The following is a 24,834-nucleotide window of genomic DNA, read 5'->3' as shown; positions in this document are numbered from 1 at the left end:
AAACCAGTTTCAATGTCATGTAAGTATTTTTTTTTTAATTTATAGGTGATTATATTATTATGACAATCTTCTTTGATCTCAGCAGACGTATGGGATATTTTACTATTCAGACATACATTCCTTGTATACTCACAGTTGTTCTTTCATGGGTGTCATTTTGGATCAATAAGGATGCAGTTCCTGCAAGGACTTCTCTGGGTAAGTGTCTTTTTTCAACCTTGAAGGGTCTCGTACTCCCCAGGAATACAAATCTGCAGCAGGGAGTAAATTAACCACAGTTTATTCCCCTTCAGATTGTGACCACTGGTCACCCTTTCTCTTGAACTGCAAGTAGAAGGATCCTGCTGTGGTTGCACACCAGGGTTTAAGGAGGGAGTGTTGAGAATGGAAATCTGGAAATCTTGATCCAAGTCTTGTGGATCTGCTGTTGTTCACATAAATACATTTTTTCTCCTTTGTCTCCTTTTTGTCATCTCCAGGGATGGCAATATGGCAATAATTAGTCTGACAAGTATGATTAAACTTCAGTCAGCGTCATGGAACAAAGGGTATCATTACTACACAGGCGAAAACTGTGAAGATCTGGTTTTGGGGAGGTTGTTTGTTTCTTTGTTTGTTTGTTTCTGTTGGGGTTTTGTTGTTGGTGGTGTTGGTGGTTTTTTTAATAATAGAAATTATTCAGTTGTTCTTTTAAGCCCAGGATAGGACAGAAAATTTGCAACCAAAGTTGCACTTCAAGCAGTTAAGCATATAACTCACAAAGACTGACTCACTGTCCTGCTTTTACTACAGACAGTACTGAAGTGTGTTGCATGTTCTGCTACAGGGATAATTCTGTGTTAGTGTCATCTTGGCTGACCTGTTTAGCATGGTGTCAGTCTCCTACGTTTGACTGTTTAGGATTAATGAGCTGCCTTGGAGAAGCATCCTAGTCCCCACATAAAGCAGCATAGACAGGGGTGCGTGGAGTGCACAGGACACACTAGCAACTTCAAGCTTAGCAGTGACAGATGCTTTTAGTAAAACTGGTGACAACAGTATGACCTATTCTGGGGAAAAGATCAAGAGCTGAAAGCCTATCTTAGGAAGTGAGAGGTGTGAGTTAATTTTCCTCATCAGCTTGTAGGATTGTGAACACACCGTTCCCACGTTCTAGGAGCATTTCCTACCAGAGGGTGAGTCCAGGCTTTAACTCCCTGCCTTTCCCACTGAAACTGGACCACTCTGCAGTCAGGCCTGCAAGATTAACGAGTCAAGAAAGAAAGTAAGCAAAAATGAGCACGGCTCAGTAGCCTAGTGAAAAGGTAAGGGAAGAAAATCCGAGTCTTGGCTCTTACCTTTATGCTATTTAAAAGTACTGCAAAGTTTAGTGAAGAAAGCCTAAAATCTTGAATAAATAAGTGAAACTATCTCTTGATAGTTTCAAATCTTGTTTTAGATATTTATTATAAGATTTCCTTGACTGACTAATCATTGGACATCATTGTGGATACCGTCTGGAAAGACACTAGCTATAACAGGAAAAGCTGTTGTATTGGTATCCTGCTAGTTCTGTATCCAGTTTGTTCTTTTTACAGAGTACTTTTTCTATGCCACGAACCTAGCAAATTTGCCTTTGATCTCATGGTTAAGCTAGGGTTTTCATGCTCCCACTTCAGCAGTACTAACCTTCATCTACTTGAGATATACTACAAATGTTTGCAATATCATATTTACAGCTCCCTGCAGTTAACTCTGAGCTCCTTTTGTGTGACCATGCAGAAGCCATTGTTTGACAGATTGTAGGACGACTTTTCTCACGTGCAGATGTCCTGGTGAAGAAGAAAGAGAATACCAGTCAAATAGACACAATTTTATAGAAAAAGACTGAGAAATTAAGACAAGAAAGCCAAAACTAAGCAAGGTTCATCATGGCAAGCAGTCATGATGCTGTGGAAGGTTTGCTCCCTGTGATAGCCCCCTGTTTGCCTTTCACATAGCGGGGAGGGCTGGGAAAGTCCATGTCTCCCTTTGTCCTCTCTGAAGAGAAGTCAGTAAGGGGAATGGTGGGCATCACCTCCCACCTGGAGGCTGTGCTGGGATCTGGTACACTGAAAAGGCTTGGACCTTTTTCTTCTGTATATGTTGAAAGATGCTGGCAGATTGTGGTTTCCCAAAGCAAAAGGTTTGAGATGATTAAAGGTATTTAGATATTTAATTATGCAGAGAAATGCCTAATTGATTTTCAAAAGCATCTTGTGGGAGCAAAGCACTTTTGAAAAACTCTGGTTATCTCTTCACCCTTTTAGGCATATAATTTCATTGGGAAATCTGTTGCAAAATCACCACTGCTTTCCTGCTGCAGGATCAGTCCATAGCGACCCCTGATTCCATGCTTTGTTTTAAAAGCCATAGACAGCCTTAGACTGGTGTAACACATTTTTTGCAGTAAGCCTGTGCATGTAAATAACAAATTACTTCTGTGTTCAAGTATTGCTCTCCAAAGGAAAGGTCACATCTTAATTTTGAACTACTATGAAAAAGGCTTTGCATCTCCCTGAAGCACCAAATATAAAAAGAAAGTGTTAACATCTTCTAAATGTTAAACCAGTGAAGAGTGATATAGTTGGGATTCTGAACACATCACTATTAAGGCCAGCTTGTTCTTTTAATTAACTTGTATGTAAGTGAACCAAGGGAAACATTTTCTATTACTTAAGACACAGTATTGAAAAACTACCTAGTAACTTAGAATGAGACCAGAAAGGCCATGAAGGTCATCTAGTTTGACCTGCTACATGTCAGAAGCAAATGATTGAAAACATTATTCCTTTTTTTCGTGTTTTCTGAAAGTTTGAAATCATTGATAAATAGCACACCTTTTCTTTCTGAACGTGTCCTTTTGTACATTTTAATCTTTCAAGATCTAAAGGACATGTTTTGTGTTTATAAAATTTGTGTGCTTATTTGTACCTGTTTGTCTATTGTATTTGTTTTATGTGTGCATTCTATAACAGATTTATAAAATTACACAAACTTTCTCCGTGTCTTTGTTTATTCAGTGTGTGTTGAAAATGGGAGGGATTTAAACTGAAGGTGAAATGTGCTGCCTTCTGTATGATCCCACGGTGGCCACTGGATCCACAGGGATGGCTTCTTGCAATAGCACTGATGTGTGTGGGTGTGATCAGCGGTGAACCCTGCTGTGGCTCAGTTCTTGTATGCCTCATGAATGAATTAAGGGCTAATTGGAGGATTTTTTTTGTGACAATATGATTGAATTACTTATACACTTCCCTCTTTCTGTTTTTTCTATTTTGTTTTTGTTTTTTGGTTGTTTTTTTTTTTTATACAGGCATTACAACAGTGCTGACCATGACAACGTTGAGTACAATTGCTAGGAAGTCACTCCCAAAGGTTTCCTACGTGACGGCAATGGACCTTTTTGTTTCAGTTTGCTTCATTTTTGTGTTTGCTGCCTTGATGGAATATGGCACCTTGCATTACTTTACCAGCAACAGAAAAGGGGACAAAGGAAAAGAAAAGAAGGCAAAATCTAAGCCATCAGTAAGTTTAGCCAAACAAGAAGAAAAAAAAATAATAAAGAATGCTCTTTATTGTAGCATTAATTTTAAGAGACTGGTTCTTAAGTAGAAGGGCTAATGTTCAAAGATAATTAACACTAATATTTATTTTATCATTTTTTTACAGCTGGGGGCTTGTGCTCATTTTCTGTAAATACTACTAATGAACAAAGGTTTTAGATCATTCCACTCATATGTGAATGAGAACACATGAGCCTAAGCTAGTGCGTGGTTTAATATAATATTCCATGCTTCCATGCTGTGCCCAAGCCCTTGGTGCTACTAGAGCTGCCCGTGGAGTGTGTGCCCATGGAGACAGTTCTGTCTGGGTACAGTGTTTCTGAAAACAGTACCTGGCAAGGAACCATAGAAAGGACCACAGATAATGTAAATGGACTGAAGGGATGAGGATTTGTTTGAGTCTGCATCACCTAACTTGGGTCTTACCTTGCTAGCTTTGCAAAGAAAAAAGTGCTTATTATTGGGCAGTGTTCTGACTCCCTTCCACTTCAGAAATTCTACTTTAACGCTTTTTTTCATTTACTTCCATGTATCTTTTGCGTAAAATGAACCTTCTGCTTTTACAAGTTGATGTTTGTATGCTGTGAATCCCAACATATCCCAGGAACAGGTATTACTCAATTTTAAGAGGCTTTCTGTTCGTGTAGTAAGAATACGGGAACTTCCAAATAGTCTAGTGTTGGAAGCCAGTACAAATATTTAAAGCTAATCTTTAAACTAATAAAACATGGAGGTAAAGCCATTAAATAGCTTATTCATTCGAACACTAGTCTTAATATCTGAGGCTTGATTGTAGTCATCTTCTGGAGAGAACAAGACATTGTCTGGAAGGACAATGTTATAAAACCCCCTTCCAGATCATTTCATCAAAGGAAGCTGGAGCCTAGCTGAATCATAATATCAGTTGTCTTTTCCGGGTGAAGGGTGAATACCAGCTGTGTAAGATCAAACAGAAAGTGAAATGAAATTACAGAAGCCCAGATATGGAAATGCAGAAATCCTGTTATGAATCATATCCATTCTGCAACTAGTGTCGGAAGGTGCTGGCACACCCATTTTGAGCATCGCTGCTGTGGGAGACTGTCTTATGGGGGCCCTGCAGGGCTGCTATGGCTTAATGCCAGGGAAATGGGAGCCCTTGCGTTTCGTATGGTGAACTGGTCCAAGTGGAAAATGGAAACCTTAAACCTCCTTCCTGTTAGTGGTAGAAGCAAATGGGGGCACAATGGAGAGGATGGAAAACAGCCTTTGGCAAGGGCCACAGCTGAGCAATGAGGGTAAAAGATAACAGAGGCTGCAGAATCTGGGGGACTTGCCAGTGTTAGCATAGCAGATTCAGTTTTAGGTTGTTGTTGCAATGAGGTCTCAACAACACTTAAGGAACAGGGAGCTGAAATATGTCTGCTCTCAGCATGTGCAACAAGGAAAAAAGGAAGAGGGGAGGAAATACTGCTTATTCAAACCAGGGAGATATTAAAGATCAGCTGCTGGCAGATCAAAAGCCACTGAAGTGGTTTGCAAGTATATTCTATTGAATGGAGCAACGAGACTTTCCAGAATCTCTTCACACATCAGCCATTTGTGCAATAATCTGCCAAATGCTTTGAGATTTTCAGCGCATATGACAATGGAAAATGTAGAATAATGGTGACATAGAAACTATGACACTTATTGAATAAATAGCTGGAGTTTGGACTAAGATTAAAATTAGCAATATAATACTCAAAACACTGTTCAGTTTTGTTTTACTGTGTTCTTAAAGCATGCTTTTTATTTCTAAGTAGTTGAAAAGCAACCATCTTTTCACACAGAATTCTTTAAACATGTTTCAGCATGCTATGGCTATAAGACCGTACTAGATAAGAGATTACTCTAAAAAAAGGGAGGGATTAATTTAATATGCTTAGATGTGAGAATTCTGATTTGATAAATAGGGGGTTTTTTTGGTGATGTTTGATAAAAAGCTATAAGATTTCCAAATAGAACAATTAAAGAAGTCATCTGATTAATTAATGGGAAGTCATACAATTACAAATCCATGTTTTCTTTTTCTTTTTTGTTTTTTTTTTCCCCTTTATCTTTGTCAAAGACTTCTATTCATTCTTTTTCTCTTGTAGTTATGAATATGTAACTCAAAACCCCAATTTAATTAAAATAGTCAGTTTAATTCCTTCTGAAAAGTGCTCATTTACAGATGTTTTTTCCTTGGAAAACTTGTCTTACATAGGTCTTCTGTTTCCACTGCAAAATGCAATAAAAGCTTATTATTACAGGAACTGATGCCAAGAAGGTGCAATAAATGATCTTGTGAAAAAATGGTAAGATTTTACAAATGATTATAGCAGTTTTATCTTACAAAATATGTGCTGGCATCACTCAAGAAAGGTAGTATGAATTGGCTTATGTTAATCCACATTAGTAAGGGTAATGAGTTTGGGCAGGAAAGATTAAACTTAATTAGTTGTGGATCTTGTTCTGATCATTTCACCTGAAGTGAATGCATCACCTGTGCTACAATCTCCACAGACGATGGCTTTTCTTTTTATGAGGTAGTAGTGTTAATGCAGAAGAATTTGGTTTTGGTCCTATCAGAGTGCATTTTAAATGCTTCTTGTTATACGTGGAGTTTTATCTACATCAGTAGGCATGTACATGAACAATCAGTATGTACTACTGTATCTGTTATTTTTTTTTTTTAAGTCTCTGCCAAATGGTAGAAGGTAATTTTCTTGTGAGGTGTTGGTCTTTTTTCCCTATTTTCCCTCACGTTATCTCTTTCTTACACACATTTTATGTATTCCCTGTTAGGCCTATAAGATGGCACTGTCTTTCTGCCTCTCTCAGGCAACCTCTTCAAACCTCTAATTCAGTAGCCATCTTCAGTCTGTGCTGGTGACATGAGCAGTGAAAAGCAGTACTGTTATTTTTTCCTCCTCCCGTGGTGTTTCTGGGTTGGGGATTCCTGTTTTATCCCACTCGTAGAAACAAATCATGCCATGAATCTTACATTGGCACAACCATCAGTCAGAAAATTCTTGTAAAGCCAGAGTAGGCGTGAATCAGAAATAAGCATCTTTCTTTATATATCTTGAACAAAATAATGATTTTGTAAGTTCAAAAAAAAGATTTGAGCTTACTTTTTAGGTTTTTAAAAATAAGCCCTGTTTGTAATGCCTCAAATTAGGGTAGAAGCATGTAACTGCTGTTTGTTAGTGTTGTCAGTATTTTATCATAACTGAAAAGAATAATGAGGTCCTTTAGGATGATAATTAGCTCCCTAGGTCATCATGTCTAAAAAGTGTTGAAACAGCAGTCTGTGTGAAACTTCCTTGGTAAAGACACTTATTAAATAAAGCTATTTGAAAACATGGTGGATACTGCACTGCTTTAAGATCACCCCTTGGGACATTGGGTAAAATGTCCCAGCAGCAGTAGAGTGCCTTAACAATGTATATCTGTGTACTGGCCAAAGTGATTCCCTGGAAGTGGGACAACAGGACTCTAAAACATAACAAGACTCTAAATGATGTGGCGTCCTGCTTCTCATATTTTTTTTTTATTTTTTCATTGCCTATCATGTATAATTGTTTAAAAGAGATTCTTCTCTAAACTTCAATACCCAGTTAGTTCTTCTGACTGCATCCTTTCTGGCTGTATTTATTCCTTACATGACAAAATGTGTCGATGGTAGAAAAAAGAGAAGATAGTGTTGATGTAACTCCTATCTTCAGTCTGAAGATTTTAAAGAGATGCCAAAGGTGTGAGGGGGTGGGGTTAAAAGAAAGAGGATTGTGGAGTAATTTTAAAAGGCTATGAGATTTAGAAAGAGAAAAAAGGACAGACAAAGAGAATGTCTTGAAATATTCAGGGAAACAAGGATGAAGAGTGAAGAACTGTGTGGAAACAAAATAATAAAAGGGGGAAAGATGGGCTGTGGTAGTGCTAGTAAAAGGAAGGTGAAAAGGCAAAAGTCACAAGAAGGGAACAACAAACAGTACATGTACTAAGCAATAAGGCACCCAGATTTTTTCTATGAAAATTATTTGTGAACCTTAACATCTATTACACTGAGTTTTTACCAGATTGCAAGAGGGTTGAGTTATGCCCACGGAAAGTAAATGTAAGAATTTAGAGCTGAATTAATCAGTTCAACTGACTTGAATGGCATTCTCCTAAGGAGTCTTATGTTTTGGTTTCTAAAGGCGGGGCATATTGTTTAGGGATTTAACATCAGAGGGTTAGATGACGTAGCCTGGCCTTATGTGTCTCAGTCTCTTGAACTTCACCAGTGATGCTGTACTAATCGCATTAGCTTTTTTTTTGGTGAAAATGTAGCTTCCAGAAACACATACAGTCTGGTTCTGAAGACTCCGAATGTTGGGAGAACCATCCTTCCCTTGGTAGTGATGCTTATAGCCTGCTTGTGGACTTGCTTGTGACCCCATTGTCAAGCTGTGACTGACTTCAAAATGTTTGTGTTATGTAGATGGGGTCAGCTAACCCTGTCTGTGTAACTAATTATCCACTATTCCCAAATCGTGGCACAACCCAGTTTTCATGTGGCAGGTGAAAATCATTAGTGATCTTTTGCCTGGATAAGCTAATTATATACAGCAGTTCATAATTCACAAAGCTCCCCAAACTGTTTTCTTTAATATTAGAATTTCTGTATATCGTACTGAATGTGCTTATATTGGCCTTTGCTATGGAAAGCCTATGGAATTATTTAATCTGAGGATAAAAAAACCCTGCAAAACTGTATTTTTCTTTTTTGTTTTTCTTAAGAAACCACCTGCAATTGCTGTTCGACCTGGATCAACACTAATTCCAATTAATAACATTAATCATCTCCCTGAACGTGATGATGATTATGGATATGAGTGCCTAGAAGGGAAAGACTGTGCTAGCTTCTTTTGTTGTTTTGAAGACTGCCGCACAGGATCTTGGAGAGAAGGAAGGATACACATCCGTATTGCAAAAATTGACTCATATTCTCGAATCTTCTTTCCAACTGCCTTCGCACTGTTCAATCTTGTTTACTGGATTGGCTACCTTTATCTATAAATTTCAGAGGTTTGACAAACTCAGAAAAAAATGGTAATTGAGCAGTCATTAACACTTATCAGTGGGCAGTCAAAGATTAGAGCTGGTCCAAAATGACTCAAATTGTTTGGATGCTTTAAAAATTTGAAACAATCAGAGGAAATATGGTGATGTAGTCTCCCTCTTGTGATCAACTATAGAACTGATACTGGTATTTTGAAGAGAAAATTTTAAAATAAATATCCCTAAGATTTAACTTGCCTGAACACACACATATTTTTGTCCAGCTCTAACAAAATGCAGAGTCAAGAGGCTATATTATTTAACTGAACAGTTCTACATAAGCTTTCAATTTTAATCCTAAATGATAATGTAGATGAATTTTGTAACATCTCTTACACCTTTACAAAGAAAGCCTTAATAAAATGGGATTATTCTCATCCATTTCATCCATAAAGTGATGATTTTATTAATCCCTGATTTTTAAAAGTTGAAATAGAATATTTCTATTTTTCAACCAGCCATTTGTTCTCTGCAGTATGTTAAAAAGAGTGATTAAGTCATGATTAATCACATCCAGATTTATACAGAATGCAGAGATTAGAGCAGCAAGAAATGGATATATCACAAAAACCCCAAAGGTAATTCTGAGCTTGTCTTATCCTGACCATTGATACAGGCTTTTGGCTTTCAACCTTAGATTACATTTATGTCTGTGCTCCATCTGCCATTACTTCACTGTTGTGAGTTCATCAAAGTTCTCCAAGATGGCTACGACTTCCAAAATTTCCTACCCAGCTGCCATTGCTTGCTCATTTCATGGAAACCAGACTGATGTTAGCTAACAGATTCTGGCCATTAAGCGTAATGCTCTTCACATCCTCCCCATTCCCCTCTCCTTTGTCTGATTCATATACAGGGCCAGAGGAAAAGTCATAACTCTACAATCAGTAGAATTTGTATCATCAGAGTTTGGAAAACCTGTAACAGGGCTATAGTCATTGTATTCAAAGCCACTGTGTTCAGTCTCCAGCCCTACGGGTGTAGTATGTGACCTGCTCCATTTTGCATACAGTATAATTTTGTAGATTCTGCTTGTTACTGCATATGTTACTGCATACTACTCACTGAGCGAAAGCCAAATGGTATCAATTTACTGAACCTGTGTTATGAGTTGCTGTGTAATTACCTCCTTGATATTTGTTTCTTTCTAATGGAAAAGTCCTGTTACTGGGGCGGGAGGGTGGGAAGTAAAAATAATCCTTATGCATTGCAGATCCTTCTCCAAGGTGGGATGTATCCCCCCAAAAATCATAGGACCAGTTCTCCAGCCTTTCTGTGGTCAGAGCTTCTGTTCACTTTGGTAGCAATTCTTCAGTAGTAGCCTTTCTGGACTGACTTCTCTGTGTTGACTATTGCTGTCTGGCAGCATTTAGTATCTCATTTCTATTTTTAAATCCATTGTCTTCATTATGGAAAAGTGCAGTCTTTCCTCCTTCCTCAAAAAGAAACTGGTCTCAAGTGAGCTTGCAAAAATCACTGTAAAATTAAGGTATGCATTAAGTAAAAGTCAGAATTACACAGAAGACCTTACAGATCTTTAAAGAGGATTAATGGGATTAGCATTTGGCTGTAGGTAAGGATGTTCAGTACTGGAATAAAGACATGATTAATGGCTAATAATAGAAAATGATACATGAAGGAACCTCCCCCCCCCAATATTTCTGTTGAATGTGCTCCCTCCTCTGAATTTCTCAGAAAAGATTAATGTATTTTTACGTTCTAGTTCGTACCAGACATAATAAGATATAATATGCAATACACATTGCAGATGAAATGTTACTGCAGTGTTCAGCCCCGAAGTTTAATAGAGAATGCCAGACTATGTGCAGTGATTCTGGAAGAAAGTGTGACAGAGAAGATTCCATTTTAATGCAAACTTTATTTCGGTATTTAGCTGATGAAATATGCAAGTAGTTGAGAGAATCTGAAAGCCTGCTGTTGAGGTTGGCTGACATTATTTGTTGCGTGACCTTTCTGAGCACCAACTTCTTCTGACTGTTAGACTGAGCGTAGAAATGCGGCATCATTAACAACACTGATTGACTACAATTTATTGTTTCTTTAGAGTCTCATTTTCAGAAAATGTTCAGTACAATGGAAATGTGTCAGTTTTAATTCCATAGTGCAGTTTGATGCTTTTTGACAGCACACTAAACACATTCCTCTGTAGGAGGGATGAAGGTGGCTTCAGCAGCAGTATGTTGCATGTGTACTTGAAAAGCAGTCTACTCGCTATACAATACAAGGCCCAGATTTTGTGAGCTCCTGAGTTTCATTAATTTACCTTTAAACAAAAGGAACTTGAAAGAAATTGGCACTTCACGAGGGGAAATACAAATTTCACAGCCTGCTCCCCTCTGGCACATCTAGTTAGCTTTTTCTATTCATGTGGTTGTCAGTTGCCAGTCAGCCTCCAGTGACTGAACTGGAGAACAGAAAACATCCTGAATTGGCAAGGGATGGATAAGAAGTCTTTCATCTCTAATTTCTATGAAACAATGTAATGGAGTATTAAAGCTATTGAATGTTATGGCTGTTTGGCTTATGGATACACTTGCTTCTGTCTATTGACAAACTTTTCTATGTACTTCATTTGTTTCTGATGAAATAATTTTAGTTTCCCATAGTACTGTGAGTGCAAATAGAAATGGAAATGCAGTGAACTGTAACATGGCATGTAATAAATGTGTTGTTTTAGTCCTATGTATTTCCTTTCTAATCCGCATGTAAACACTTGATTCCAAGAAATCTAAGTGATACTCAAAAAAATAGCAAGAAACAGAGACTATAATTACTTGGACTTAGATCCTGCAATCATTTTTCAAACCTACCTGGATAAAAGTTCATTTACTGATAGCTGGGATCACAGTATTTGGAGTCATATTATTCTGACCATTACTGCTTAAGCACATGCTTAAACCTATTCCTAATCCGTACTGTAATTAGACCAGAATGCAGAAAAGCGTGTGCTTATGTACTGTCATAAAGAGTGATGCTATCCTGAATTGATGCCATTAACACATGCTTAATTTGCACTAATTTCAATAATGAGCGTTCAGTAGCTCAAATGATTGAACATTAAGGATGTGAGCCAGAGCCTCTTCGGTAAGAATTTTGCTCACTGAAAGAGAGGGACATAAGAGGAGAAATTGCCGTAAAGGCAGAGAAGTGAAAGTCTGGGGAAATTGTTTTATACTGCATCTATCTTTGGCATGTCCTGAAATGTATTTTTCCAAAAAAAGAGACTTTTCCTTGATATTTCTGTATTTGTGTTCACCACTTGTCTGTTTTAGTAGTGAGTACAGCTCAGTGTGTTATTTTTTGGTAAGGTTTTGTCTATGATTGTACCTCACTGATCTCCAGTGCATGTCTTCTGTGTCTGAATGAATCTCTTTTATGTAGTGGCAGTGCAACCAAAGCATGAGCTCTGGGTAATGTATTTTATATTCACATGTTGATGTGCTTCAAAGGCTTTAACCTTATCCAGTTTTCTGACATTCAGAGACATAGGATTGCATAAGACTTTGAAGGAGAATCACCTCCAACATGGTTTTTGTAATTTTCTGTTGCTTATTTGCTATGGTAGTAAAAGATTTGTTTAAAATTGATGTATGAACTGTGCTTTGTAATTTGTGAACACCTTTGACCTTTCAGTTGAAAGCCCAACAGGAGGAGTCTGGATTTAAATACCTATCTGCCTAAAGTAAGATATGTTTTGTTTAATTGCATCAGTCATCATTTCAGTTTACTGTTTCTAAATACCTGAGAACTAGTGCAAATACATCTAATTTAAATTTTTTTAAATAGTTTTTAATATAATTATTTTTTAATTCATTGTAGTTTCTCTCAGTTATACATTAAATGTGATCTTTTATGTTAGTGAAATGATACTGTATTTTGTAGTCATTATGACAGATATAGAAAATAGAACCTAATGTAGAATTCCTCAGCTAAGGAATGCAAGGCCAGGAATTAGAAAGAATTGCTGTGCTTCCATTTCTGAAAAAGCTCAGTGAATGTCCACATGCTCTAATGAATGTGCTGTGGGGCAGACTGACTCATGGGGGGAGGTAGAATATTCTCTGAGCTTTAGAAAAGGCCTCTGCGTTGGTTCATGCCATGGGCTTGCTACCCAAGTGGTTTAAGTCAATGTCCTGGTTTCAGCTGGGATAGAGTTAATTTTCTTTCCAGTAGCTGATATAGTGCTGTGTTTTGGATTTAGTATGAGAATAATGTTGATAACACACTGATGTTTGAGTTGTTGCTAAGTAATGTTTATACTGGTCAAGGACTTTTCAGCTTCCCATGCTCTGCCAGGTGCACAAGAAGCTGGGAGGGGGCACAGCCAGGACAGCTGACCCCAACTGGCCAAAGGGATGTTCCATAACATATGAAGTCACGCTCACTATATAAACTGGGGGAGTTGGCCGGGGGGCAGTGATTGCTGCTCAGGGACTGGCTGGGCATTGGTCGGTGGGTGGTGAGCTGTTGCATCAGTTTTTTTCTTGGGTTTTGTCCCCCCCTCTCTCTCTCATTGTTTTCATTACAATGTATTATTATTATTATTATTATTATTATTATTATTATTATTATTATTATTATTAAACTGTTCTTATTTCAACCCACGAGTTTTTTACTTTTGCTCTTCAGATTCTGTCCCCCATCCCACCAGGGGGAGGGTGAGCGAGCGGCTCTGGGGTGCTTGGTTGCCTACTTGGGCTAAACCACGACAGTCAATGAAAGGAATAGATCTGTCATTCCTTTTTCAGTTGTCTCTTGCTTCTGCTTCGCTTGTGCCAGTAATAGCAGTTGTAAAGCCAAGTTGCCAGATGAATCAAACCCTGAAAATTTATCTTTATTTTACTCTTTTGTAAGTTAATGTTTCAACCAGATGGGTGGGATCATGACTGAACATGCAAGACTATGACCATTTGTTCTGGTCCAAGAAAGGTGATGGGAGCTTGCAGCTGGAGGCAGAGGGATGGCTTGTTATGATGGGCATATTTCACTCCATTGAGAATCTGCACTGAAAGCTGCTATGGAGAAAGGGGAGAGATGGGGGAGAAAAGGTGGCGGGGGGAAGTGATTCCAGAATCCAGTGTCATGGATCTGACTTATATTTAAGTTAATAGGTTTCTCCCTGGTATCTGTGATAATGCTCTTGATTTCCCTGCAACATAACTCTTTTTTTTTAATTAAAAAAAAATACTGTGCATTTCCTATATATCAATTACAGACTAAATGAGCAGTAGACAGTTATCTTGAGTGGTCATTCTGGTGAAATGTCAGACAGAAAATCAGAAATCAGAAAAAGGTTATCTTTTTTCTCCTTTTGTTATTAATGATAAAACTATTTTTTAAATTATTGAGTATTAATTAGTACAATAGGCACTGGGAAAGAGGTAGTACCTAGGTGGCTACACCACTGTTAGTCCCCTTGAGGGTTACAACACTGGGGAATGGAAACCTGACCCAGACTGCATTCAGTCATTGAGTCCCTCTCTCCTTCAGGTCACGGGAAAAGTGGATTGTGATCACGTCAGGCATAAACTAGGGTAGCCGGTGGACTCCAGGTGGGTTAGTAACAGTTTCTGGTTAAAAGGAAGGGAGATTTCTGTCTGCTAGACTATAATTTGAAACAGGGTACATGCTTCCCTTCAGAAGATGGATGTGAGCTGTGACTTCCAGAACAATGGAAAAGCATGCCTGTACTTGATGTTTATCTTTGCACAGGAGCGGTTTCATTGAGTTGACTATCCTGTTAGGAGGCACTGAGGTATTCCCCGTGTGGTATAGGGGGAGAGTTTTGACTGCACTCCTGGGCAAGGTGTCTAAATCTTGTCACAGGGCTCAATACTGTGGGTTCTGAGTTGTCTTTTGGATCTGTTATGATGCTAGTGAAAAGGCAGTGAATACTAAACTTTTTGATGTTATTTACTAGTAAATCTCACTGAGAAAGGCAGAGCATTACAGAGGCTTTGGAGGAAACCTCAGACAGCCCATGGAGACAGATTAGCTAAAACTGTAATAGGCTAAAGGAACTAGCCCTTTTCTCCATAGATGGGTCTTGTTGCCCACTAGCAGTGTATTGTTTCTAAAAAAAATCTTAAAAGCCTCATGGCACATTAAGGAAAAAAAAAATCAGTAAAATTCCTGGGCAATCTCATTCCCCTTCAGAATGACAAATCTTGCTTTGCCTGCAATGTTTGCTTATGGTAGATCATTACTTGAGCCGTGTGAGGAGAGCCACAGGGGATGTAAGACAGAAGACCTGTAAACTGTTCTACGCTGTTCTTCCTCTCAGTCCATTCTCTTAGTCAAGAAAAGAGTTTCAGAAGAGTAGGTGTATGGCATGTGTAAATGAGGACAATTTTTCTACTGATAACAGGGCCAGAGTCCCAATAGCTGATAGGATCAAGAGAGAGAGGAGTCTGCTTGCAGTAATAAGGCTTCTCTTTTGTAATTCTTTGTAGTAGCTGCTTTTCCATACATCTCTGCATGCCTACCTGAGACAAACGTTTTTCAGGTTGGAAGCAATTCTTTTGTGTTTCTAGCTTCACAGAATGATCCTTATCATCATGGTTTGAGCCTTGCTGAATTCAAAAGAAAAGGTTTCCCCTTGAAGTTTCCCTGTCCAGGCATTGCAGGTATGAGATGTCTTGCCACCAAACATTGGAAGAGTGATTTTCAGTTGATTCAGCTGAGGAGGCAGACTGGCTCTGTAGGGTGGCATTGAGATTGCTTTGTCATTTAGACTTGGAAAGGTTGAAGACTGTTACAAGTGATGACCAGTACTGCCCCCACAGAGGATGTATTACTTTTGCCAGTTCCATATCCAAAAACAAAACCCCAAACCAGCTACTGTGGGTGGGAAGTGAGGATGAGTCATTATTTCACTGAAGTCTATCTTCCTAAGGAGGAAAAACAATTCAAGGGGAGATGGTAAATAGGAATCTTTTGGCTTGTGAAGTCTGCAGAAAGCATGTCATGGTCATTTTAAATAGACAAAGTCATGTTTGTCCCCCTGCCCACTGACAGCGTAGGAGCAGGAACAATGAAGGGGCTTGCGCTATGGCTCAGACTTTCCAGGATAGGTAAATGTGGACCTTTGCATATTCATAGGCCCAGTGTAAATATGCAATCTGCGTTCACGCTTTAGTCACTGAAGAAATCTTAATGGTTTGTGCGTCTTCACAGTATCTTTTGTATTTCCCACTGTTGTCCACTGTTATGCTTAGAACTTTTGTCTGAACATGAAGTGTTGCACTATGATACCTTTACTTACAGTTTAAATTTCTATAGAGTATAAATACTTCCTTAATGAAACTGAGGGATCAGAATCTGGCAATCTCATGGTGATTCTTATCTTGAAAAATCTACTATCTGTTCTTAATTGCTGTTTTCAATTAAATAAATTATATTGCTGTAATTTGTATTCCTCTTCATTGAAGTTTTGTAAACAATTACAATGCATGGTCTAAAAACTAAATTTACAGAAATATCCTTCAAAAATAACACTTGTTGATTTATTATGTGTCTCTATTATATTGAGGTTTCATTATTCAAATACACTCTTAATGCAAGTCTCTGCCTCAGCACGTATAGTTCGCATAGTGTTTCAGTGATTCACAGTTTGCCCCTTACTAGAGCATCCTTTTTTTCATTCTGTTTTTTAAAAATGCTGACATTTTTAACTACCTAAGTGAACATTCATACCATGCATTTAATTTGATAGTGTTTTGGCCCCAGTGGTCAATGTTGCAATATTGTGCATCAATGTTCCATTTAAAATTATTTATTAAAGCCCTTGTGGATATCTTACTGAAAAAAATATGGAACTTTAAGATAAATTGTGTAACTCTCAGTGCTGCTTCTAAGGATTATATATAAAATACACAATATTGATGCAAATTTATTCTTCCGTTTCAGTTTTCCTTCAGAAGCCTCCTTAGCTGGGCTAATATTATTATTATAAATGTGCTGATATTTACAGTTCTACTCAGTTATTTGGTACTTTTCCAATAGCCTTGGTATGCACTCATCCATTATTATATTCAATTACCTAGAAACATCAAGGTATCCTCACAGGCTTTTAATGTGATTAAGCCATGACTTCTTCAGTCTCTCTTAAAATACCATAATCTTTTGTATGCAATGCCAAAACTAAAGCATTTGCAGGTATTAAATGGAATGTTACTTGCTTCTCCATTTTGACAGTCTGTCTCCCTGGTTAGAGTGAAACATTGATATCATCAATTTAATATTTGACAAGATTATTAATGAGCATGGCTGAAACAGAAGACTTCAGAGATGATAAACTAATGACACTCTTGGCTAAATCCCATACAACTGAGACTTTGTGAGTGTGGTAGAAATTATATTGGCAATGGCAAACACATACGTGTATATATATCCATATGTACACTGGAGAGCAAGATCTGAAAATTTTTATATGTGCATCAAGTTCTGTTTGTCATTTTAAAAAGTTCCCCCCCCACCCCCCAAATTTATGTTCTAAATGTGACCAAAAAGGTCCTAAAAAACCCATTTAGGTTTGCACAGTTAGAATGTAGAAGTGCTTCAAAAGCTTCAAATAATTGTGTCTCCATTTGATGGGTCCTGTGGATTCATTTTTAGTTTAACTCCTTTTTACTAAAGAAGAAAGGAAGAACACAAATGTTCTGGTGGAAGACAGGCATTTATATCACTGAAGGTAAACATGAAAATTCCCTCTTTGGTGAAAAGTTGATTTATAGATATAGGTAGGAGCAAATTTCTTCAGTGCTGATGAAGTTCCTGTGATTGCATTTGCGGAATAGATGATTGATTCCGCTCTTTATTTTGAGAACTCTATTGCTACCATGGTAAAAGACTACCTCCGAGTTTTACACTTTTTAGTATACCCTTAGTTTTTGGATGCCTCATTTTCCGACGTGCAGTTTAAGACATCTGAAAATGAGCTGCATTTCAGATCATGAATGTTTAGCCCTTTCTAAAAATCATCCCTTAAGCTTTCAGTTTAAAGCACTCCAAAAGTGAGTAACTAGGCATCACTGATAGTGTTTTAAATAAATGTAAAGTTTAGATTGCTATAGAATATTGCAGAAAGTTCAAATATTATTCAAGGCTAGAATTTTCTAGCCTTTTGTTCTCTTGCCTGTGGGATTTTTTTTTTAATTTTTTTTTTTTTTTATTATTTTCTTGAGGTCTGGGGAGAGATGAAGGCAAATGGAGGGATTTCACCCTATGGGGTTTTTTTTACAACAGTATACCTCATGCAGAATAGTACATCAGCTGCTAAAGGCTAATTTTATTTGAGGACTGATGAGACTGTGAGACTGATGACAGGAATACTACTAACAAGCTCAGAAAGGAGGTGCTTGTGGCTCTCATTATCAGAAGGGGCTTGGCTGCTCAAGGCTTTGAAAACAGAATTTCTGAAGTAAGATTATGGGAGAGAGCTGGCTTATAAGGACTTCTAGAAAAAACAAAATCTCAGAAACCTCTTGCCAGGAGAAGACTGACAGTAGTTTGAAGGATAGGTTTTATAGCTCATGACTGTACTGTGAATGTTAATGTCTATTGAATTTTCATATAAACGTTGCACTAGTCCTTGTGCATTGAATGGAAATGTGCTTGCACCCTGGTGCATGGTTCATACAGATGTTTCTGAGATGTAGCCTGTAATCTTCTAAATGTAAAACTCTGAAAGCCATAGTCTTAAAAAATAAAAATAAATTAAAAAACCCACCATTAAATACCATGTGTTCTGTGCAAAATGAACAGATTAGATGTTTGTGCTCTGATGTCTCTTAAAATGATAAGAATCAAGAGAGTTTCAACACTGAACTTTGTAAAGCAGTTGTAATGCATTGTTTTTACTGTATCTGCTGTGAAGTTGATTGGTTACACTGTGAAAAAATAAATAGTGCCTGGCTACTTACTTTCTGATCTTATTTATTTTCTACATGCCATACATTCTTTTCTCTTTAGGACCATGATGATAATAGTCATTGTGGTGAAAATAGTCTCGCACACTGCTCTGACCGAGAGCAATGCCTTTACTTGCTTTGAAATTTTTCCTTCCGCCCTCCTTTCCTCTCCTCTTTCCATCTCTTTCCTTCCTGAAATAATAATGTAAATAGAGCATCCATCATCTCACAGAAGTAAAGCTCTGGAGCTAAAATTCCACTTTATCAGCCATTTTTGTTTGGACCAGTTTTATAGCAGTGAGCTAATGAAAGATCTACTTGTTACTGCCAAGAGGAGCGCTCCTGCTCTCCCCCACAACCCCTTCACTTCTGCTGTGATGCGTGGCTCCCTCTTCTTGGTCTTGTCATTTTAGAAAAGGTTGTAACTTTCTATTAGGCATGCCGGGGACAAGGAGCAGGGCTCACGCTGAAAGCAAATATCCAGGGGAAAATGACTCCTCATTACTTTCCTCAAATGCCTTTTGTTCTCTGGCCTTGCTGGCCCACAGGAGGATCTGCCTGTAAGCATCAGCTTCCTCATGTGGACAGTCCCAGGAAATGTTTTTAATTCATGCTAAACAGAGTGTGGCAAGGCGATGAAAGAGGGATGCAGTCAACATAAAAACTCTGGGAAAGAAGGCAAAGATGCTTTAAGCACCTCAGAGTTCTGGAAAATGCCACAGATTTCTGCAGCCTCTTATACATCCTTATCAGATTAAAGTCAGGGATGCCAGCAATATCTGCATTCCTTTTAGCATCATATGTTCTTTTTTTCCTGGTAACTACCTCTGGTATTATGTCTTGCCAGCTGTTACTTAAATTATTAAGGTTACTTAAGGTATAATAGAATCTATTTCTCTTTTTCTTTTAGATTGTTGATGTCTTCTGCATCGTATGAATGGCACAATGAACTGTGGTATTTCATAACACCAAACCTCTGTGAGCATAATGTTTTGAATGGCTTTTGAGCTCAAAAGAATCAAACCTCTAGCTTCCACAGTACTGAAGTAGCTGATGAATGAGGGAATTAGGCAAAGCCTTTATGTACAGACTTCAAAGTAAAGTCTGTCATCTATATTTTTAAGGTAAACATTTTTCATTATTACTGTCAATAGGGTGAATTTCAGCAATACATGCCTGCAGGGAGCTAAAATGGATTCATTTCTCATTGACAGGCCAAACTATATTATTTTCTACACGAGAGACTCTGCTAAGACTTGGGGTGGGCCCAAGCCTTGCTGACTGAAGTTACTAAATGTCAGTGCAGAACCAGAATAAGGCAGTAAATTTGTAAGAGTTCCCATCTACTTTATCTTAGTAATATCTAATATTAGATTTTACCTTCTAATAATTAGTAAACAAAATTCGTTATAAAAGAATATTTCTTCGTAATATCCAGTATTATTATTTGCTAATAATATCTGCAGTAGAAATTGAAGAGCTCTTTTGAAATGTGGATTAGGAGCTCGAAGTGTCCAAATGAAACCTGTGGATATTTAAAAATCCTAGTCAAAAAGAAGCAACTGCTACTTTCCAAAGTAGTAGGTAAAGCTGTCTCTGCACTCCCTCTCATGACCTAAGGTCCTGCACTGTGGCTTGTTGTGCGGGAGTAACCCAGTCCGCATGCCCTGAGACTGCCAACAGAGCTGCCCTTGGTAAGGATAACTTCTGTGATGCTCTCACCTGTCTTTTGGGAAGGGGACCGTGAGCACTGAAGTCATTCCACACAGGACAGTGAGCAGCCAGCGTACGGTAACAGCTTTCAGACCTGACTAGCTAATGTTAGGTACATACATATTGGTAACTGAAAATTTTCATAATCTGTTACCAGTCCCTGATGGATTGTGTCAGGCTAGCTGCTGCTCTTCTGTTTTCTCATGTATTCCCTCCTGTGAGAAACAGCACCTCAGGTTTCCCTACCCCTTCTCCTTGTTTAGAGCTATCAGCTGCCATCGTCTCATAACTTTCCTTAGCAAATCTGATACCTGGTTCTTTTCCTTCTGTTGTGGAGGTGTGTGCACAAAATCAAATTAGGCAGGTGGCAAATTCAAAAATAAACTTTATTTAAACCAAAATTGTTTAGCAAACTAGAAAGGAGGCTTACCAAAATCATTCAACACTCCGACAACATCAGTAAACCACAGGTTCAGGATGGTGTATGAGGAATTAATACTGCACAGCTGGCTTTGGAAATGATTCAAATGATCCAAAATCTTTTGGATTCAAAATGCACACAATCACTCACCTATAAGATGAGGGTGCTCTACCTCAAGGAGTTTCCTGGGGCTGCATCCCGACCCAAGGGGAGAGTCCCCAACTGCAAACCCGCTGCTCCAAGGAGAACCAACTTCATTTGCTCTCTGGCAGGGCTCCATTTATACCCCAGTCGAATCTGACCTGTGGTCAGTTCTGATTGCCTGAGGGCTTCAACATGTTTACTCCTCGCCCAAGGTGTGTCCGTGACCTCAGTCACTGACCTGAGGCATCTACATGCTGGTCAGCACATGTCCCGTAAAGGCGCGAAAGTAAGGATGCAAAAACTAAGGACGCAGCAGTCCTAATGCCCCCAGGCTTTATCAAGGCAGGTGCACCTGCCACACAATCCACTCTGTGACCACAGTCACGATTTGACTGGTTTCCTTGGAGTGGTGGTACAGTCACCTCTTGCCTCCAAAGTTAAAAGGGAGTGCAGTCTTGGCGAGTTCGATGCTCACTGTGAATCATAATTTCCCAGTTGTTTAAGGCTGTACTGGAACATCAATTATATAAACAGACTCTAAAGGAATATCAATTATATCAACAGATTTTGAGGGAGTATACTCCACTGTTAACATAGATTTCGTTATTGCGTGCTTAACACAACTCATAACAATACAAATCACAACAATCACAACTACAACCATTATCAGAGATTGGAGAAGACTGGTTAGCCATCCTGACAAAGAAAACCCAAACATATTGAAAACTCTTCCCAACCAACTGGTCCCTAGTGCAGCAACAATTGCCTCTGAGTCCCTTGCTACATTCTTCATTTTGTTGATCTGGTGTTGAAGGGGTACTGACACATTCAGGATGTGGACACAGCACTGATCCGCTGATAAGTTCAGGACTCTACATACACCTTTCTCCTTTAACAGCATCAGATCTAATACGGCTTGGTTTTGAATAGTTATTCTACTGGTATGTTGTAATTGATTATCTAATAGCCCTAAACTATCAGTCCTGGCATTGGCCAAGGCTGACAGCTGCAGGCCCAGTTCCAGAGTAGCCTGCCGGTTCCGCACTGGAGCAACACCCATCCCAAAAATTGATTCCAGCCACCATCCCACTTGTGCTGAGGCTCCCCACCATTCCCCCTGCAAGTCCCTTGGGCTGCAATCCCACCACTTGTGTGGCATAGATCCTTCCTGATAAGTGAGACAGAGAGAAAGCACAGCTAATGTGCAGGCTAGTCCCAGGGTGGTTGGGTATAATCAGGAATATAGGCGGCCATCAGAACGTGCCCACGCTAAGTTGGGACATGCAGAGACAAAGGATGTTTGGCATGAACCTGGCATGATAGTAAGGGGACGACGGTAATCTTTCTTGCTACAATCTAGGGCAGAGGGGTGTAAGTAACTGGTATTGCTACATAGGCAGCCCTGTATTAAAGCTTCCTGAGCAGGAGGATATAGCCATAACAGTGGCATTTCATCTATGTTTTTACACCCGATCTCTGTGTGACAGTTCCAGAGTGGGAATTTCCCTACCAGGAATATTTTATCCTTTCCCCCATATTAGCTGGGCACATGAGTGTATCTGGCCCACACGCAGTTGAGGGGGCAGTCCCACGAATTTCAATTACACACGCTGGGACATTCATTATTATCCTTTTCAGGGTGTTTGATGCATCATGAGGCATTTAATGGTTTTGTGTATTGTAGGGAATGGTCATCAATGCTCCAGAAAGCATTATATTTGGTAGCTCCCCATGGAATTTCAGGGCATGGTGTAGTGCCATTCCAGCTCCACCCCATGGCCTCATGGGTAGGTTGAAGAATATAATCACGTCTGGCAACCCATACCGGACTAGCTTTTACCACACCCGGTAACCAACTGTAGACAATATAAATATAGCCTCTTCCCTTGATCTCCCTAAATCTCCAACCATAATTATTATATTGCTCCCCTGTGAGCTCGAGGGCTAGTGATATGTTAATGTCCTGCACAAAAATTGGTAAAGGGTCTTCTGCTGCTTTGGGTGTAGGCAGGCAAACCGTTACAGAGGTTAAGTTCCTCATTCGGGCGAATCCCACTATCATTTTTGCTACCATATTGCCATCCAGGTCCTGGTCATTTCCATTGGTCACTGTTACCATTACCAGTATGAGCACCAAGGCAGTCTGCTTTTCCATTGTCCTGTAAGAAAACACAGAGCTGGGCCTCGGGCTTGAAACTGGGCTTCAGGTTTAGAAGTCAGGGATTATCCACTGAGCACTAATATGGTGGGTTTTTCTGCTCCCATCCAGAGCTTCCCAGGCATATAAGCCTCTGGGTTTTGCCAGTGGCATTGGTACCACACCGATGGAGGGCAATTTTACCATAACAGGTTGTCCCACATATGTCTGCAGTGGGAACTTATCCCTTTTATTGTCTGGTATAGGGTCGTCGGCCATTAGTGGTCCCGTAGGAAAAAATGCTCGAATTTTTGGGCTCCAGTAACTTCCCCAGCAGTTATTAACAATAAAGACTGTTTGCGGTAACTGTATGTCCCAGCTGTGGCATGAGACATCAGCATGCCTCTTAATCAAACCATTGGTTTGTTCAACTATACCGTTAGCCTGAGGATAATATGGTGTATGGAACACCTTCCCCTCAACCCCAGTATTGCACCACTGTGGCCATAAAATGCAACTCGTTATCACTTTGAATGCACTCAGGAGTGGTTAAAAGTACTAAAAGTGGTTAAAAAGTGGTTAAAAGTACTTCAGTGGTTAAAGTACTAAACCACTTTCTCAGCGCTTGGACCATCTGATCGCCGGTGGCAGTGCTGTAGCCATTGTCAGTCCTGTACCACCTGTACTCCTACCAAAATATATCTCTTCCCATGGGCTGGCCTCAAGGCCCTGACATAGTCAATCTGCCAGGTGCTCCAAAGAGCCTTGCCTTGTCTAATATGCTGGGCTGGAGCTTGATTTGGGTGATCGGCCTTGAGCCTTATTCAGCGTTGTGGGCAAGCAAGGACTGGCCAACCTCTAGACTGGCATTCATAATAGAGATATGCTTTCCCTGAGTGGCCTCGCTTAATGTGCAGCCACTCAGCCAACAGTCCCCAGTCTTCCTTTTTGCTACCTACTACCTTAATTTGGGCTCATGATCTACCTGTTGATTCTATTTCGCAGTGGGGTTCCATTTCTTGCATGGCCTTTTACCCATCCCACCTTTAGGGGTTGTGATCTGCCTATTTCTAACAATTGCTGTCAGCATCCAGCTCTCCAGACTTTTGGATGGCCTGCTTCCCACTGATTGGATTCCCACTGGCACATCCACTCCGTGGCACCCTTATAGGTTGTGTAGGAATCAGTGTAAATTATGGCGGCGCCATTCTCTGCTGCCAGCAGGAGGGCGTGCAACTCCCTCACCTGTGTGTTACCTTCCCCCTCCTCTGTAATAGTTTTCCCAGTACGAGTTTCCAATGCTGCTGCTTTATATTGCCACCTGAATCCCACTCGGGGCAGATGTGTCTGCGAACCACACTCCTTATGTATCTGAGCCTGCAGTCAGTTCAGGTGCATCTTTGATCGGGGAAGGTTTATAGGGTTGGCCTAGCAAAACTGGGTCTGGATTCACAGGTTGTTGGAGCTTAGAGGCTTTGATTGGGCCCTCTCTTAACAGAGGGACTGACTCCCTCTAGATAGGCATACCACTTCCTTATCATGGCCTTCTGGGCCACTCCCTCAGGAGAGGGTGATCCCTTGAGGATCAAATTTAGCAGAGGGAAAGGGCCTTGTACTACAGTAATTTGCAAAGTATGTAACCTCTCTGCTTCCTTAACTGCCCTGGTAAGTGAGAGAAATCCCTTCTCCCACTCTGAGTACTGTTGTTCAGCTTCTTTGAATGAGGTAGAAGAGAATAATAAAGGCCTACCCGTCTCCCTCAGTCCCTTTTGGAATATACCGCAGTAGGAGGCATGC

General features: G+C 39.5%; 1 protein-coding gene across 2 annotated transcripts in view; it reads left to right on the top strand.

The window, feature by feature from the left end:
• GABRG1 (gamma-aminobutyric acid type A receptor subunit gamma1) overlaps positions 1-8,935 on the top strand; it is a 37,306-nt gene extending 28,371 nt beyond the window's left edge. Inside the window, exons 6-10 of one of the 2 annotated variants that reach the window (XM_072861430.1) lie at positions 46-198; positions 3,335-3,546; positions 4,152-4,194; positions 5,858-5,902; positions 8,370-8,405. In XM_072861430.1, coding sequence (XP_072717531.1) covers positions 46-198; positions 3,335-3,546; positions 4,152-4,194; positions 5,858-5,883 — 434 coding nt within the window. In that variant the 3' untranslated portion in view covers positions 5,884-5,902; positions 8,370-8,405. Of the gene's footprint in view, positions 1-45; positions 199-3,334; positions 3,547-4,151; positions 4,195-5,857; positions 5,903-8,369 lie in introns of both variants that reach the window. The other variant, XM_072861429.1, reaches the window with a different exon arrangement.
• Positions 8,936-24,834: the final 15,899 nt, after the last annotated feature.

Source organism: Ciconia boyciana, chromosome 5 (genome assembly GCF_034638445.1).
Source record: "Ciconia boyciana chromosome 5, ASM3463844v1, whole genome shotgun sequence".
Lineage (NCBI taxonomy): Eukaryota > Metazoa > Chordata > Aves > Ciconiiformes > Ciconiidae > Ciconia > Ciconia boyciana.
Note: the sequence above shows the minus strand (reverse complement) of the source record. Positions and strands in the feature narration are given on the sequence as shown.